This window comes from Pelobates fuscus, chromosome 9 (genome assembly GCF_036172605.1).
Source record: "Pelobates fuscus isolate aPelFus1 chromosome 9, aPelFus1.pri, whole genome shotgun sequence".
Lineage (NCBI taxonomy): Eukaryota > Metazoa > Chordata > Amphibia > Anura > Pelobatidae > Pelobates > Pelobates fuscus.
Window position 1 is genome coordinate 28734964 of NC_086325.1, and position 19292 is coordinate 28754255.

The 19292-nt window shown below is 40.1% G+C and overlaps 1 protein-coding gene across 2 annotated transcripts in view; it reads right to left on the minus strand.

Annotated features, from left to right (window-relative positions):
* The window catches only part of PPP1R13L (protein phosphatase 1 regulatory subunit 13 like), a 53439-nt gene that overhangs the window by 13579 nt on the left and 20568 nt on the right, over positions 1–19292 (minus strand). Inside the window, exon 1 of one of the 2 annotated variants that reach the window (XM_063431754.1) lies at positions 7341–7444. The exons of the other annotated variant lie outside the window; for it this stretch is intronic. Coding sequence (XP_063287824.1) covers positions 7341–7429 — 89 coding nt within the window. The 5' untranslated portion in view covers positions 7430–7444. Of the gene's footprint in view, positions 1–7340; positions 7445–19292 lie in introns of those variants that run through there. 2 annotated transcript variants of the gene reach the window in all.

The following is a 19292-nucleotide window of genomic DNA, read 5'->3' on the forward strand; positions in this document are numbered from 1 at the left end:
GAATTATGCAACTGAGTATCACCCTCAATATACACACTAAACAGGCCTCCATCGCAACACACCAACACACTGGACTGCTCCTCAAAGATACCTTGTGAAACCACATAACTGGTCTCCACACAAGACTACACACAAACACTAAACAGCTCTCCGTACAACATACAGTAACAGAGAGAAAAAAAGAAAAACAAAACAGGTCGCCACACAACACACACAGAACCACAAAACAGGTGCCCATTCAACACACAGATCAATAAACACACATATTCGGTCTTCACAAACAAAACCACACAACAACCCTTCACAAAACACGCACCCCATCAAACATCTCTATAGAACACACAATAACAACCAATCACAAATAGCACAGAAACGCTAAACAATTCAGCTTTTTATTAAACTGTAACCTGTAGGGAATTGAAAACTGAATAGCAAACTTCAGTCCAAACTCAATGAATATAGTCGAGATGTATTATTTAAATCTTATCTTATTTATTACTAATATCTTATTATTCTATATTTTGTAATGTGGATTTTACTCCACCAGAATTTTCTTTTTGGCGATTAAAAAAAATTGAAAAAAACTCTACTACACAAAATGCCAAGGAATTGGGAGACAGGGGTAGCAGAAGAGGCCACCCACAGGAGGTCCCTCTGCTCTCCACCGATAGCAACCACAGCACATGCACTGTGGTTGCTTTGGTAACACCCTAGGCAGCGCTGGCTAAGGAGTATGGGAGTAGAGTGACACAACGTAACGCCATTCAGACATCGGCATGCTGGCAACGAAGCCAGTGTATCAGCAAAACTTAAAAAACAAAGGGGAAAAAATGCATTTTATTTTTTTTAAAGACACAAAATGGCTTTTCCTATTCATATGAATATATTTTGCAAAAGCTAAAGTTATTTTTCGCTAGCCCTGGGCTATTTAAGTTGCAAGTGATAGGGGGGGGGGGGGAGAGACTTCATATTCACTGCCTCAATCCTGGCAGACTCTTGCTTTCCCTTAAACAATGTTATTTCATTTATAATAACTAGAATTATGTCTGCTGTGTGTGTGTATTAACAGCCAGCACACACATAGTACTCTGTGCATGAGTGCCCTCTACTGTCAGCAGCGATGTAGTTCACCAACTATGACCTGAATGTGGGCAGTTCACTAAACTTTGAATTATATTAATATTTATGGAGTTATTTACCAACGAATTCAAAGTGGATTTCAAATTTAAGGCCAGAGTAGCCAAACCGGAAGCATAGCTAAATTGGAGAATTTTCCCAGTTCGGCTATTTTGATCTTAAATTTGAAATTCACTTTGAAATCGGACTTTAGTAAAATAGCCAAGCAGGGACTACAATGTAGTTCGAAAATTTGCCCAGGTTTTGAAATTTCTAATTAAAATTAGCAACAATTCTGAGTTCGATGAATAACTGTCTATATGTGAATTGCTGTTAACTGAAAAACAAATGCATAAAGCTATTCAAAGACCATATACCTGCAATGGAAACATTCTAGCAATTTAGTTTGAAATTCAACAATTTTCCGTTCCCTAGGCAATGTACAAAAAACAAAACAAAAAAAAAACAATTCCAAGCTTTCTTTAAAGGCACAATATAGTCACCATAACAACCACAGCTTAATATAGTGGTCTGGTGTGTATAGTCTGCCCCTGCAGGCATTTTAATGTAAACTCTGTCTTTTCAGAGTCACTCAGACGGCCACTAAAGGTGCTTCCTGGGGCAGTGCTGCACAAAGCGGACTCACGCAGTGATAAATTAGATTAGATTAGACAGATATACTGTGTTAGATTAGACAGATATACTTTTATCAGGTCAATGTCATAATCTGTGGCAGTTGCTTAATAGACGGAAAGGGGACAGGAGGAAATAAAATATTTGATTTTCATAATAGCAAAGTATGTAGGTCAGACTGAAATAGACATACACCCCGATTTATGGCGAAACTGGATTTTGGGTTTGAGACACATCATGTACACAAAAAATAAATAAATCACGAAGACAGATGGAATTCTAGATGATACATCACCTAGCCAATGCGCCAATTGAGATCTTAAAGGGCCATACAGTTTATACACAATTTCATTAAACCACAGTTTGCATTGGCTACAGTTGGTTGCCAAGATTTATGGATATGTAGATATTATTTTATAGCAAGAAGCAGGAGCAGCAGTGATTCTTACAAGGGACGCTCACTTGTCTCATTTCTACCCAAACCAAAAGCTATCAAAAATAATTCTGTTTTTTATTTTATTTTTTTTTAAATAAAGTTTTTCATTTAGTACAGTCAGTGCATGTTTTTTGGATACTGATCGACCACAATTTTTTCAAAAATAATATGGGGGGTGGTAGAAGGGACAGGACCAATGGGGGTAGAAAAAAAAAGGGTGGGGGTCATATTATCATGTAATAAACAGTGGTTCTCACTGCCATCCCCATCTATTCCCCTCTCTCTCTCGTGTCCTGTAGTACATCTCAGCAACCTGTTCGCGTCTTATAACATACCAATATGAAATAAGTAAATAACTGTTCAGGTGGAGGGGTTGTACCTGTGAGAAGTTGAGGGTTGCTATACACCCAATTTTGCAAGGATAGAACAAATCACCTTGGCCAGAATTTGCAGAACCACGAGATTTGTTAAATGTGCCTTTTAGGACTCACGTTATGGGATACCATAATCAGAATTTCTTCTACCCTAACCATCCACTGCTGGAGAGTGAATGCAGACGGTTCTTCCTCATAGTGGTGGGTTAGATATTTTGCTGCAGTTAATAGAGGTTTTTGTAAGAGATTTCTTATACAGTCGTAGAGCCACAGTGCATATGGTCATGTAGAATAGGCAAAGGCTGAAACTGTTGGACTGTGTCTACCAACACCTTTATGACTGCATGGACATCTTTTCAATAGGATACAAAGGCTGGACATGACCGACAGAGGGACAGGCTGGTCACAACCCCGCCACCATACCTCCAGCATGCGTCCCAGAACCCATCATAAAGCGACCCTCCCCACCCCCTGTCCCACAATTCTAATTTCCAGTGCTGGGAGTTTTATTGCAGTTAGTATGATGCAAAAAGGAGTAAGAAGACCAATAATGTCGACCTAAACGGCCTTCTATTTAAAGTATGTACTGCGTAGCAGGTATAAATATATAATTAAATTATTTTTTTTAAATGGGTGATTAATGTTTAAATCAGACAGGCAATGTTGCAATGTTTATGGTTTGTTAACATTTGTGACGGAAGAAAAAAAAAATAAAACTCTTGCTTAAATCATATAAATTTGTTAAAATTTTTTTTTTTTACAATATAACACTGCTTTACCTTAGCCAATATAACACTGCTTTACCCTTGCTAATACAGGGAAGGAGGAAAAAAAAAAGACTGGTTCAAGGCGGGAGGGGGGAGGAGGGAGGTATGAATCGGATTATGGGGGCAATGGGAGATGGGTAACTAAAGTGGGGCATATGTTGTAAAAGGGGGGAAATGGCATGGGACGGTGGAAGGAGAGATGGCACAGTAGACAGTAACAGTGGGTGCTGATATAATAGGGGGCAGTGATATCAAAGTTATTAGTCTCTAAAGCACAAACATGTTCTGCAGCACATGGCAATGGGTGGATGAGATGCACACATAATTGTAAAGGACACGCTTGACTTACACGTACATAACGTGAAGGCCCTGCTCAAACAAGTCTATCATCTCAATGAGACTATGTGGGAAAATAATAGAGATAAGGTGGGGGGTGAAAAAGTGCAACTGTGATGGAACAAGGAATTTTTACAATGGGATTTGGAGAAAGAAAAGCACAAGGAGACAGGGGGAAACGTGAAAGTGTGGACATTGGGAATGGGAGCCAGAGAGAGACTGACGGTGAGATGAGACAATGGATGATGGGAAAGAGGGGAAGATGAATTTGAATAATGGGGAAGTTAACAGATCAGATAAAATGCGAGAAAGGAGAAATGGATTGGTTATGGGGCACACTGTGTGTTATAAGGCAGACTAAGACGAGGCAATGAGTGTGCACCGATGGGGAGATATAAAACACTGGGTAATCCTAGTTTGTGGTATTCGTCAAATAATCAGAATGTGAAAAAAATACAAAATACAAATCTCTCTCCAAAGCAGGGAAGATGGGCAATAATTTAACACTTGCATTAATTTCACTGCAAATCAATCACTTCCTGTACTAGACAAATCAAGATTGTTTTTTAAAATTTAAAGGAATATCCCATCCCCATAAAGCCTTAAAGGGCTTCAGAATTTGCTGGCTCGTACCACCTTTTAGTGGCAGTCACTCAGACAGCCACTAAACATGCTTCCTAGTACATTGCTGCACCATGTGCAGTACCTACATTAAGCGTCTCCATTATCTGCATGGAGACGCTGAAAGTTCCTCATAGAGATGCATTCATTCAATGTATCTCTGTGAGGAGATGCTGATTGATGCAGCACAGTGTTTTACAATGCATGCGCAACAGCCTCCCATTGCTTTCCTACAGGAAAGCATTGGATTGGCTGAGATCACTAAGTTAGATGATCTCAGCCATGGAGGTGGGCCAGCTGCAAGGAGAGCCCCGCAGCACTGGAAAAAAGGGAACAAAATCACCTTTTACTTTTCTGACAGGAAGGCCGGGGACCTAAATAGCTCTGTTAGAACTATAATGTCATAGTACACATGTAACCAATACTGTTCCTTTCAGCTCATTTAAGTTATTATAGGAGTGTCCGGTACATACTTACCAAGTCAGTGGGCGCCTAATGATATCCTGAGAGCCCCACCTTTAGGGATAGACCATTACCAAATAAATAGTTTCACCCTGAAGGCAATAAGGCTCCCAGACACTCCTGCCCCAATAATAACTTAAACAACCCTGTGTGGGAGGGTACCTTTAAACAGGTATACCATGAATCATGAAATCGAAGGCATAATCCCAAATCTTTTGTTTCAGATAAGTGATTCTTATAGAAACGAAGACATAATGCATAATTTCTCTGACATTTAACTGATTTTTTTTTTTAACTGAAATCTGTTTTGACAAGCTCAGGATGACTGCTGCTGGAACAATTTTCTTAGTGTGAGTAAAACTAAAATCTCGCCAGCACTCCCCGCTCCCACCACCAGTTTCCCTATCGTAAAAATTGACTACGTCGGGAGATCTTGTTAATTGTTAGTAAATTGCCACTAGCCAACAAGGCACTGATGACCCAAAGGCTCTGCCGAGTCAGTTAGCTCCAAAGCATGTTGGAAATGCAGACAGAATCAGTCTACACACTGGAACTGGGTAGTTAGCTTAATTAAGTAGTTTTGGTGTATAGATCATGCCCCTGCAGAATCACTTTGTTTCTGTTTATACAACCCCAGGCACAACCCCCATGGCTGTGACGGACACAGCCCGCATAGAGAAAAAAAAAAAAAAAGGTTTATCAGATATTAACTTGCTTTACAATTTTTTTTTCGCCTCCTCTTTAAACAGAATTGAATGACACACAGGAGGCTCCTGCAGGGTCTGGAAGGCTATTAACAGAGGAAGAGATAAGAAATTATAAATTAAATAGACTGTGCAATAAAGGAAGTTTAAACATTAGATGTCTCTTTACAGGAACTGTTTAGGAATGACGTTGGCCAGGTTTAAGTCCTCTTTGGTCAGATCTACAACTTATCCAACAAGAAAACTGTGCAGGTAATCAAGATGGTAAGCCACTAAAAGTTATTAAACCTATATGTATCCATGACTAAGTAATACACAATAACATTATATCTAACCTCTCATTTTCAGGGGGGGGGGGGAATGATGACAGTTTATCTGTAAGCATGACATGAAGCCCACAAGGAGCACTCTCTGTGAATTCCCTCCATAGAAAAATAGAATGTGACGGCAGATAAGAACCATTCGGCCCATCTAGTCTGCCCAATTTTCTAAATACTTTCATTAGTCCCTGGCCTTATCTTATAGTTAGGATAGCCTTATGCCTATCCCACGCATGCTTAAACTCCTTCACTGTGTTAACCTCTACCACTTCAGCTGGAAGGCTATTCCATGCGTCCACTACCCTCTCAGTAAAGTAATACTTCCTGATATTATTTTTAAACCTTTGTCCCTCTAATTTTAGACTATGTCCTCTTGTTGTGGTAGTTTTTCTTCTTTTAAATATAGTCTCCTCCTTTACTGTGTTGATTCCCTTTATGTATTTAAATGTTTCTATCATATCCCCCCCTGTCTCGTCTTTCCTCCAAGCTATACATGTTAAGATCCTTTAACCTTTCCTGGTAAGTTTTATCCTGCAATCCATGAACCAGTTTAGTAGCCCTTCTCTGAACTCTCTCTAAGGTATCAATATCCTTCTGGAGATATGGTCTCCAGTATGGTGGGACTAGATACACTGTAAAGCAGCTCTTTTCATGTACAGAACTCCAGGATAGAATTATTATAATATCAGGTACAGAGCCAATGTGGCCAACACAAGAGTAGAAAAATAGAAATATGCATATATACAGCTCTGTATATGCTGCACTCACTGTGTATACGCAGATATAGCATCAAGTTTGCTGGCTAAGCGTCATGGGAATTATTATTCACAAAAACATGGGAGACCGGGTCCAAAATGACTGGCCAAGCACATTATAAATCAAATACCATTTGCTGTAATCTGGTATTAAACGAACCAGACAATAATTCAACAACAACTCTTCCAAATCGAGATTATAATTTCAGAAAACAAACCTTTAAAAAAAAAATTCATTTTTTTTATTTGTTAACAATAGTTTGCAAGGACATCCAGTTTACATCTATAGACCCATCAGAAAATGTCAGTTTACAAATACATAGCATACATTTATCCGATACACAATATCCTTTTTAATGCACACGCTATATCCAAAGAGTATAAAGGTTTAATCAGTTTTTCATAATAAACTTGTAAACACGTTTTTTTTGGAAAAACATGGTGTAACATTCCATTACAGTCACAGAAACACACCATTTCTGAACATGCTTTAAAAAGTGTAAGTGTGTGTTATTTATTATAATACCGAGCCAATATCAGTAATTGTTTGTGAATAGGACGGTAAATAAACACGTTCTTATAGCAGCAAAATATCTTACAAATTGGGAATTGGGAGTACCATTTCTCTCATATACATACAGAGTTCACCAATATGTGCACATTGCTATAAATACACAACAAATATACAAACTATTGACTATACCCATTGTAAATACACACAAACACACTATGTACTATATCTGCACTTTACATGAAATTTTTTATTTTTTTTTACCAAAAAATAAATAAAACAGAAAAAAAAATAAAAAAATTTACCAAATCCGGCTGCGCAGTTTATGGCCTCCTGACAAGCTTAGCTCACTAGCAAAGCGGCGAAGTTTGTGACGCGCCTTTGTCTGTACCATGATGGGAACCCAGTATCTGGATATGGGATTAATACAGATCTGCGTGGAGTCGAATCACGGTTCAAGAAGAACTGGCAGGTATAACTGAGATATCAGGCCCACATTGTATTATTATACTGGGTGTGGTGAGGAACACACACAGGGAGGGAGGGTGTTAAAATTGAATCGAGAGAAAATGGAATCTGGGATTTTATTCCTGCATTCTGTAATAACAGTATGTAGGTCACGGTGATAAACAGCGATACTATTCCTTGTTATGTAAGAACATCAGTCTTGCATCGTGGTATCAGAGAAACTCTGTATGTGTTTGTTTATGCATAGACAGAAGGGTGGATGGGCAGGCAGACAGAAATGCATGCATTATGGGAAAATAATGGCATCTTGGGCTTCTGGAGAGCTCGTAATACAAAAGGAGAATGAAGGTCAAGTCTACAGAACACAATAGTAACACTAATTACCCCCTGATACAAACAAACAGTTGTGTATCTTTTATACAGGGCTCAATTACATGCCCTAAACTACTAGTCAGACCTAAAAGTTACTTGGCACTTCAAGGGTCCACAGCACACTAACCAGGGCGGAATTTTCACTTACCAATAGCTACTGGGCAAGTTGAAATTTAGAGTCCTGTTTTAAAATACTACAAATATCAGGACTGTGGAGTTGGTACACAAAATCTTCAACTCTTTATATGTTATATATACACGCTAGTGGGCAAAATTGTGAAAACCTTTTGGAAAATTTGTATTTCTAACATTTGGTGGCACATCATTTTTCTTTTTAGAATATGCCATAAAATTACATATCACAAGAAGTAATTCCATGCAGAATGTGATGCAACAAATGTGTTGAGTTATCTTTATTCTAGCAGTTATAGTTAAATAACCAGAGAAAGAAAACACCACTGCCTTATGTAACATGAAGTGGAACTCCTTAACTGAAATTAAACCAGTGAGACGGATTGTTCGGAGAGCCTTTTAGATTATTATGACCTAGAATGGAACAATAATAATACTGTTTTAGCATGAGTCAGCTCCCATTTCAAGGTATCAGAGCTAATAATAGGACTTCGCCTCAGTTGTGAAAGAGTCATCACGTTGGCCATTGGTGTTTCGTTGTTAATTGGTTTGTAAGACACAGACTCGAAGCGTTCAATTTTACAATGCCAAGGAAAAGCAATTACTATCTCCCAAATTAAGATATTAGAATGGGCTAAAACCATGGTGATTGGAACAATGGGACAGAGTCGTTAGAAGTAAGGAAACCAGAATATCAATAACTGATAGTGATGGAAAAATAAATTAGAGAAGATTTGCTGCCTGAATGCATTGCAGTTACCATAACATATCCCGGTAGTGTTATGATCTGGGGTTGTATGGGCAGATTCTGTGAGATTGATTGTACTCTAATGATCTTCACCAGGATAAAGTACTGCTCATGTTGCTGCGGTGTGCAAAAAGTGGTTCCGGGAAAATCATATTCCACCGCTAGAATAACCCTTTTCCAGAATACAATAAAAAAATTGTGCAGCCGATTGAAGAAATATTTTAGCCTCTATCATTTGTCTTTTATTCCTTGGCCTCTTCTGACTATCATACAATTTCGGTTTCACATTATAACATCTGACAAACTAAAATACTTTTGGGGCACTGTTGTAGGAGTATAATTGAAGCAGTTTTCTGATTCAGTACGAACATAAAAGGTTAGAGGTAAATACGCTTCATCCTGGTTTTCCTCACTTTTTCATGGTTTCCTGTGTATAACTTCTTCTTTTATTATTATTATTATTGCCATTTATATAGCGCCAACAGATTCCGTAGCGCTTTACAATATTATGAGAGGGGATTTAAATTTAATATTGTGAATAAAGCATTTTGCAATAAATTAATGATTTTTCATTTTATGGTGTTTGATTGAGTCTTCTGCAGACAGTGTTTAAAGGAACACTATCGGTTTCAGGAATGCAAACCTCTATTCCTGACCCTATATAGTGTTAAAAAATTTTTTTTTTTTAAATTGTTAAATAAGTATAATACCTTTTTTCCAGGACCACATAGGTCGTCCGGCACTGGTTCCGCCCCCATTTCGGCTGAGATCACCTGAATTGATGACGTCAGCTAATCTAACGCTATCCCATTGGAAAGTATTGGGAGGCTATTGCACATGTGCGGCAACACGCCCTCATAAAGTTGCAATAATTCAATCCATCCCAAGTGTAGCTAGGGTTCATAAGCAAAGTGATATATCTCTTAAACAGCAGAGAATTAATCAGTGAGACTGCAGGGGCATGGCCTATACACCAAAACGGCTTCATTAAGCTAAGGTTTTTTTCTTAGAACGTGCAGTATACAAAAATAGGGAAAACTCTGCTAAGGAAACAGGATGGAAAAACAACACCGTGGCCAATTGGAAAACAATATTTTTATGATTTATTATACACAGTTATTCATGTTGTTTTGCAGTCTGTTTCCCCTATTTTTGTATTTACCTGCTTTGGAAGATCAGAGGACGTCTTCTGAGCATTATCTTCTCAATCTAAGGGACGTTTTCATCATACTAAATATTTTCTATGTTTTCACGGTTCGCACTTGAGTTGTGCTTGTCACATTTTTGTATATGTTTTTTTAGAGCCTCAATTTAAAAGGAGCAACACCTTTTTACATCTTTTGTTGTTTAGAGAATTACTCATTACATATTTCAAAGGCACCCCGTGTAGTCTTGTGATTACTAAATTCATTGTTATTAATGTGTTCTCCTACACTCTCTTTAAGTTTGCGTTCAGTCGTACCAACATATTGTATATTACAGTCTGTGCATGTCAGAATATGCATCACCACTGACATGTGACAATGTAAGATTTTCGGGGATATGACACATTTATAACCGTGGAAATTAAACTAGAACAGGTTAAAATCACATATTTTACATATATTGGTAAAGTATGTATAACAGCAGTGATATTAAACCAACTAGCCCTATTCTCAGGTTTATTCCCATTTCTTACTTTGCAACGCAGCGTATCTCCTTTTTAAAAAAAGGGACAAAATGTTTAATCACAGAATAAAGTAGTAAGTCGTAAAAGGAGGACAAACACGTATTCCTAACATCATAGTGTAGGGATTGACCAATATAAGTTTTCCAGTGCCAATGCAGATTCAGGTCTATTGCAGATATGCTTTACATTTAAAGTTTTGCAGAGAGTGGAGACGCTGAACGTAGGTGTTGCACACTGTGCAGCACTGACACAGGAAGCACCTCTAGTTGCAGTATGAGTGACAGCCACTATAGGTGTTACTAGGGAGCAATGTAAACACTGCCTTTTCTTTGAAACAGCAGAATTTGCATTGCTGAGCCTGTAGGGACATTTAGTTAGAAGTATTGCCACATAAAATGAGAAAATAAATCCCACTTTAAAAAAAAAATATATATATTATTTTTTTAAGTCGGCTTTGCTGGAAAACTTGAAATTCAATTTGAATTCTCACTGTAGTAAATAATCCTGAGGGCTAGGCTACTTACTAAAGTGGAAATTCAAAGTGAATTAAAAAATTACGGTCACGGGGGCGGGGCCTGACAGCCAAGATGGCCGGACGTGTATCCTGAAACCTCCAGCACCAACAGCCACAAACTCGCCAATCCTGTCCAAACCACAGGTGCTAGCAACTCAAGGTGCTCGGATCAGGATGCAGTACCTCGCAGTGATCACAGCGATACCAGACCGGCACCGATCCGCGCTGGTGGAGCCTGAACCGGCCATGAGGCCTAAAACGGAGTGGAGCCTGCAGCATGGGGGAAACGGCCGACCACCCGGCAAGGGACCTGCTCCCATGCGAGACGCACGCACAGCCCTGCTACCCCCCCCCATGGACCGGCGGGGGTTATCAGCAGACAGGCAACACCGCAAGGGCCCAACCAAGATGGCGGCTCGGCCGCGGCCCACGGAGGGGAGAACCCGCATCAAGCCACCTACTCACACTATGGAGTTTTTTGACCGGCTTAGAGCAAGCCTCTGGTCAGTGCTCCACACCAAAGGCCAGACCTTTAAGCAGGCACTGAAACACGCAGCGGCGTGGATACGCCCCACGACCCGCCACCACTTAAGCAGGCAACCGCCAGCGGCTCCCAGGGCGGCCACCCGACGGTGGCTACACCAAACGCCCAAACAGCAGAAGCAATCACTACCTCTCCCGGGCTCCAGCTCCCGCTCAACTGTACAACAGAGGGGGACCACCCCTCTTGCCGGACCCTCTTCTCGCCCAGAGGCATCTGCAACCTGCGAAGCGGCGCCTTACAGCATGAGTGACCATACTGACCCTCACTCCCGAAAGAACAAGGCGGCTAAACTGGCCTCCCACGCAAGCTATATACAAGCTCCAAGAGCCGAAGTCCAGCCAGGCTCACTTCTTCCACTTCACAGCACAGCTGCACACCGGAAGATCGTCTTACCGACCAGCACACACCCGAAAGACACAGGGACGCCAGGCCTCCACACACTGGAGAGACCGAACCAAGCCAGCACGCCACGGACCGAAGAGATGAACATACAGGGCATAGGCTGAAGGGTAAACACGGCGGGACTCTTTGGGACTTGTAACCCCTGAACGGCTACCCCCACACTTAAAGAGGGCACTATAGCTGAACGTCCATTACAAGACAGGGGTCACTATGCGACCAAAGTGAATTGACTTTTGGGCTACGTTCCTTTACTGTTTTTTTTTTTTGTTTTTTTTCTTATGATACCATTAGTTTTAGCGTGGTAAAAAATGCTAAAGTTTTCCTACCTGTACAATATTGAAAATATTTCATTAAGGTGATATACACACTTGCAGATTTAGCTATAGGCAACACCTTAAGGAGAGAGGGGAAGTGTAGAAGCAAACGGCATAAAACTGCAGTAAATAAACATCCGCTTGCCCTAGCCTTGTCACCCTCATGGGGAACTTACTGACTTACACACAAACCTTGTTGGAGGTGTTTAGTGGCCTCACTGTTATTAGCCATATATATTTTTGCAGAGTGCAGCGGTTTTGAAGTTACCAGTGTAGCGGATTCTCCCATAGTTAGGCTCCAGCAGTGTTCTACGAGCTGAACTAGAAGTTTAATACTTAAATGTTACAACTCCGGTGGCACAAACAGTCATTATTTTCTTTCTTTTTACACTCAGTCCTACTCAGTGGCATTTGTTTTTTATATTTTGTGTATTTTTATATTTTGTGTAATTGGTTACTACCCAGTGGCATAACACGATATGGTTTTCTGCTCTAGTTACCTATACAAGGAGTAACCTTACCTAACGACCTAACATGCTTCCCATCTGAAAAGCGATATATATATCAAAATTGCCTGAATGTTTCAATGTTAACCTACAATTGACCAGGAGCTGGCTATACCTGGGAAGCGTGCAGTTATCTTATTATAAGCCTAGATATTAATGCGATGAGACTCTACATAATAAACTCCACCTACCTATATTACCTAAGCATGCTAACCTTAAGGGTTATAAGACAAGCCAATTCTAATGCTACTAACTGCTGAGATATATAGGACCTTCTTGTAACCATGCCTTTCCCTTCACATTATAAAATGTGCACGGTTCCTCATGTCACACAATTGTTATATTCTATTTGAAGTTATTCACGCACCAGCTGTTGTGGCAGTGCAATCTTGTATTCTTAGCCTATGCACGAATAAAATAAAGAATTTAAAAAAAAAAAAAAAAAAATTAAAAAAAAAAAAAAAAAAAAAAAAAAATTACGGTCACAGTAGCTAAATTGAAAATGTAGCAGGACCTATAGAATGTTAGCATTTTGGGTATTTTAACCTTTTTAACTTTAAGTAAATAACTCTGCCAGTGTTTGAAATGTGGACCTTCAGATGTGGATAAAAGACTTTCTTATGAGACCCAGGGGTGCCTTTCTTTAAACACTGTGTAGGTAACATATCAGAGGAGAGAAAGAAGGTGGGCTTTAGAACAGCACCAAAAAGGTCCTTACAGAGATCATTGGAATTATTATTATTGGTATTTATATAGTGCCAACGTATTCCACAGTGCTTTACAATATTATAAAAAGGGGGAAATTTAACAATATAGGAGACAATTACAAAATTATACATAAACAACGGATTGATGAGAAGCCTGCGTTGAAGAGGGTTCTTTACAATGAACTGTAAGTTATATATGTGTACTTGAATGGACCATTTATCGTTACTATGTTTTGATTTTGCAGTCGGTGACTCCCCATTCACAAAACTCGCTGGCAAAGAAAAGTACCTTTTGCAAGCCAGTTTTGTGAATGGGGAGTCACCGATTGGCTTGAGCGTCAGCTGACCGCTCTCAACCAATCAGTTCCCGCCTGAAAATTCAGAAGTTGGAAGTCGCGTTGGGGGGAGGGGTGATCTGTGATTGATGCTGGAGGCTACTTTGGGGTTAATCTCTGAAGGTAACAGTCTCTCCTGAGGCCTCCTGGCACCAAAACTACTTCATTTAGATGAAGTTGTTATGGTGCCTCAAAGGGACTAAACTGTCCCTTTAAAATTCTGACTGATGATGTTTCAGGCTTTTATATGATTATGTAAGTGTTTCTTAGTTACAGTGGCAATAACTGGGCCATATTAAAATATGAATAAAACCCAAAAGGTAGATTATGATAGAGACATAATAGTATATGTGCTAGCTGCCCATATTCCTACAGGAAATTCCCAATGTTGGGCCTCTGCGCCACTTTTACCAGAGAAAGGTACCTGTAATATGCCTTGCGACTACATCCAGGGCAATTACGTCCATAAGAAAAATTTACACCTGAGCTCTGAACATCTGCAGGGCTGTCCATCATCCTGGTATGCATAATAAAGGAATTTGGCAACACCTCTGCAGAGCTAGACATTGGACCACAAGAGTCTGGTTTTTAGCAGAACACGGTCCAACTTACTGGAGATCCCATCGAGGCTGATAGAACAGGCAAATCTGGGGAAAAGTTCTAACTTAGAAAGCCATGGAAAATTCCTGTTTATTGTTCCACATTTAGAACATTGCCCCAGAATTACTGTATACTCCTATTTACAGCACTTCACACACGGCTTACTGTCTCCAAGTTATATACAATCACACAGAACTGTGTACACAAACCTACAGCACTGTACACACTTCATAAGCAAATATGTATCACTGTACACTGCTCTCCGACGTATACACACACCATCACTTTATATACAAATACAGTGGGACCTCGGTTTACGAATTTAATGCGTTCTCCGGGATGTTTCGTATTGCGAAAAATTCGTAAACCGAAACACTGTTTCCCATAGGAATGCATTGAAAACCAATTAATTCGTTCCGGAGGTGAGAAAAAAGTCAAATAAAGTATTTCATCTGTTCAAAACTCTTTATAAAGTGCACTTTAACCCCTTAAGGACACATGACATGTGTGACATGTCAAGATTCCCTTTTATTCCAGAAGTTTGGTCCTTAAGGGGTTAAAGGCATAAATACTGTACAGGGACATGATTAATCAAACAATAACATTTCAAACATCCAACTTTATGTTTTAAAACATCACACATCAACACACAGTAAAAGGCATGCAAACAACTAAGCTCAGCTCCCTACCTTTCCACTTCTTGAGATGCACCAAAAAGGCTCCAAAACCTGCTGCAAATGGCTCCAAAAGGCTCCAAAACTTGCTGCAAAGTGCTCAAAAAGGCTCCACAATTTGCTGCAAATGGCTCCAAAAGGCTCCACAACTTGCTGCAAATGGCTCCAAAAGGCTCCACAACTTGCTGCAAATGGCTCCAAAAGGCTCCACAACTTGCTGCAAATGGCTCCAAAAGGCTCCACAACTTGCTGCAAATGGCTCCAAAAGGCTCCACAACTTGCTGCAAATGGCTCCACAACTTGCTGCAAGTGGCTTCAAAAGCCTCCACAACTTGCTGAACATGGCTCCACAAGGCTACACAACTTGCTGCAAATGGCTCCAAAACCTCCACACTACACACTCATGTGCTACCCACACTTCAGTATGCAGGGGGCGGAGCTATAAACTGGGACACTTGTTTCGTATTGTGAAAAAAATACGTAAACCGAGGCATTTTTTTAAATGAATTTTTATACGTAAACCGAATTTTTCGTTTACCGAGGCATTCGTTAACCGAGGTTCCACTGTATAGAGCTTTGTACACACTGCCTGCCTCTTTATACATAAAAGATTCAGCTCTGTACTTATTTTATTTAACAACTTTACAGTATTCTTGTTTCATACAGAATACAGCATAGTACACAATGACCGCACTTTAGTTCAGCTTTTCCAACCAATTCTTCTGCTTCAAAATATGTGGGGTGGGATGGGTTGAAATGTTTTATTTTTTTTCGTTGAGCACGAAATAGCAAACAGAGCCACAACGGCTTATGCAAGCATAGTAAGAACATGGGTTTACACATTTATGGCATATAGTATCGGCACAAATATATATATATATATTTTTTAATAGGTGTAGATTCAGACAGGCTATGCGTTCACAGGGTTGAAATCTTTTTAGAATCCGAAATGGCAATCATATATCTACTTGACGCAATAAGCGGCTGCCCTACAAATTAATGATAAAACAATAACATTCATAACAACAACAATATTCATTTTTTTCTTTTTTCTTTAAAACAAAAAAAAAAAAAAGCATCCAGACATTTCTGAAAATTTTAACTCTGGACAGCAGATGGTGAAAAATATACACAGAAATACAATTTTGTCGACACCGGCCCCTTTATACACAAAAGGTCAGTGTCACACAGACAGCGTCTCACTTTATACACAGATATTCAGCATTGTATACACGTAGGACCCCCTGCCAGTTATATCATAAAATACAGCACTGTACGGAGTTGCACCAATACACAGACATACCATATTCGACTACGCAGTTTTTTCCCCCCAGATATGGATAAAACGCTCCCAAAGCGGTGGAGTTTGCTCCGTGGCTGTGTCTGAACCATGACTAAGGTGTAATGAGGACGACGCAGGATGATGTATTGTGTGATGATGTAAAGGGCAGGAGAGGGGATTAATACAAGGCGCTGGGATGGGGTGGGACCATAATTAAAGACTAGTTTTGTAGTATGATAGATCTGACGCATCTATAAAGACCGTGCTGTGGGAAGGACCCAAAACAATGAAGAAGGAGTTCATGGGGAGTGAGATGGAATGCAGTTTGGAGAAGGAGAAAGGGGTTTATCTACTAAACAATGAATTGTGATTAACTGAAAGTCAAAACAGGAGAGTCTGCTACATTTTCAGACATAGGTTGGCCTATAGCCTCAATTTAGCATGTATGTACGTAGTGGGCATTGGATAGCGTTCCCTTCATCCCGCATAAAACCATAACTTACCCCTTCAATTAACGACAGACAACTTCTTGGAGAAAAACAGGCCACAGCATTTATTAACACAACCAAATACTGTATAACTCCTTTAACATATAATGAAATAATAAATATCATAAATTAACATAAACAATTTGCATATAGTCATACAGTAACCAAAGAAACCGTCCTTGCCAATCTAACTTCCCCAAGGCTCTCACCTCCCCCCTCGACATAATAAAAACATCTTCCTTTTCAGGGCTCCCCACCAACTCGGTGGGGCCCAACCATAATGCTCCCCACTGGTCGACTTACAACCCAGTGGGGACACGTCCAACCTGGTACCTCTTCCAGGTTCACCATAAGAGACAGGGGGAGGATGAGACCCGGCCATAATCCCCATTTTTCATCTAATGTACCAAACCATCCCTTATTTGACAAGGACACACCCCCGCCTCGCTGTGACAACCCCCCGGGCCCAAAGCATCAAAGGGAGGGTGGGCGGGAAACTTGTTGCTGGCCCGGCTCCTAAGTGGCACTGAGGTCAGTCTGATCTGTCACCACCCACTTCCTCACATCTCACACTCCCACATGTAGCACATAGCCAATCATGCATCATCCATCCTACACTCATACATGTGCCCCTGTCCGCTAAGCTGCGCACTCTCCCTGGGGCCTGATTCTATTTCAGTCAAACGTTATTCAGAGAATTCCGGGCTGGCTCATGTCAGCTCTGTTATATCTGTGCATATTGGTCATTTATTGGCGAGAGTGTTCTGCTGACACGCTTGTTTAACGAATGGCCCTCGGGATTGGCATCTGGCTTCTGCAGCGCTGCACAAGCCGAACGCACTTCACCAACATTACAGGAGGCTCCGAGCCTGACAGGGATTCAGGTACAAAGGCAAACCGTAGATAAATGGATACGGTGCCAGTGTATTACTTAAATTACAGTGAGCTGTAGTGGTTCTGATGCTTTCAGTAACCCTTTAAGTTTCTCACTAAAATGAGCAGCTACAGGCATAACAAACCCCCACCTGTAGGGGGCAGTAGTGCACACATGGTAGAAGACCGCTTCCATGATCCCGTTTCTAAAAAAAAAAAAATCAATTTACAGCATCAGTGCCCCCTCTAGACTCCTGCTGAAAAGATAGGTAGGTGCTAGCTGGGAGTGATCGAAGTTGCAAATCAACAATAAGCTGAATGCCATGCTTTGCCTCTCCCTGCTGTTAAGGAATACCAGAGGAAGGCGCGCTCTGACATAACTCACAATTAAGGTTTTTATGAGCAGAGAAACTATTGCATAACCATCACCATGAGACAATGGGAACAACTGATGCAGGAGTCTGTCACCATGGCTCGACAATCACATTGCCTGATGGAATTTATAGAGGAACACATAGGATGCTGGGGATAAAAGATAAACTCGCAATCTATAGATGTGTATTTACTAAACCAGGTATTTTGGAACATTGACAAGGAAATTGCTGTAGATTCTAGGACAACGGTGACAATTTCGAAACATGCTAAAGTAATGCTAGATTTCTGTTTTGAAATTTCAGATTCCTTTGATAATTATCTACAATTACTAGTTTATGGAGTAAGTCAATATAGTTGCCATTAAGAGAGGGTACCGGTCGCCAATCTTTGAAAAGTAATTTCCTTATTTAGACCTGTATTTCTGCTTTCCATGTGTTACCAAATATGCCATTACCCGGGCGGACCTGCCCTTTATTGGGGTTACCAGTGATGCCCCCTTGAAGGGCTGCCCACACTTACCCGTTCCATACCGTTAAATGTTGGGCGTTACGTTAAAGTTATTTTCATGCAAATTATATTATGTTTAGCTGGAATTAGATCTGTCAGTGTTTCAGCACAGAGGCAGCCATCTTGCATTTGTGTAACAAATTACAAAAAAAACAACAACAAAAGAAAACACGTTTTATGACCTTTTACGGATTAAAAAAAAATGTTTTTTAAAAAAAGGCTGCAGTGAGCAGTTATGTCAGCAGCCAATCCAAACCTGTAATTTTCTGAGTAGCTCCCACCGTTCGACTATGCGGGGGAAAAAATAGAAATAGTTATTCACTGCAAAAATAACATTTTCTTTCAGTTTATATAATAAAAATGCCAACAAATTGAACAGGCCATTTTTAAGTACTGTGTATTAAATTGCATAGATTGTATAATCCTGTAAAATGTCCCTGATCATACAGTGCAGCTCCTCCCTTTCCAAGTACATTTAATAATACAGGCACCACGCACACAAACAAAAAAACAAATAAAATTAAGCTAGTGTTTACAAAACAGACAAGATGTTAAAACGACACGTCCAGAAACTGGGACATGTTTTTTGCAAGTGTTGTGGACATCTTTCACGGACACTAAAAATAAAAAAAGAAGTTCTCAATGTACTTGCTGAAAAATCTATAGAACATGATTAATCACATGGCCAACCTTGAGAAATGCCAGGGATTTTATTAGGTATTACATTGCAGTAAGATTAAAAGGCTT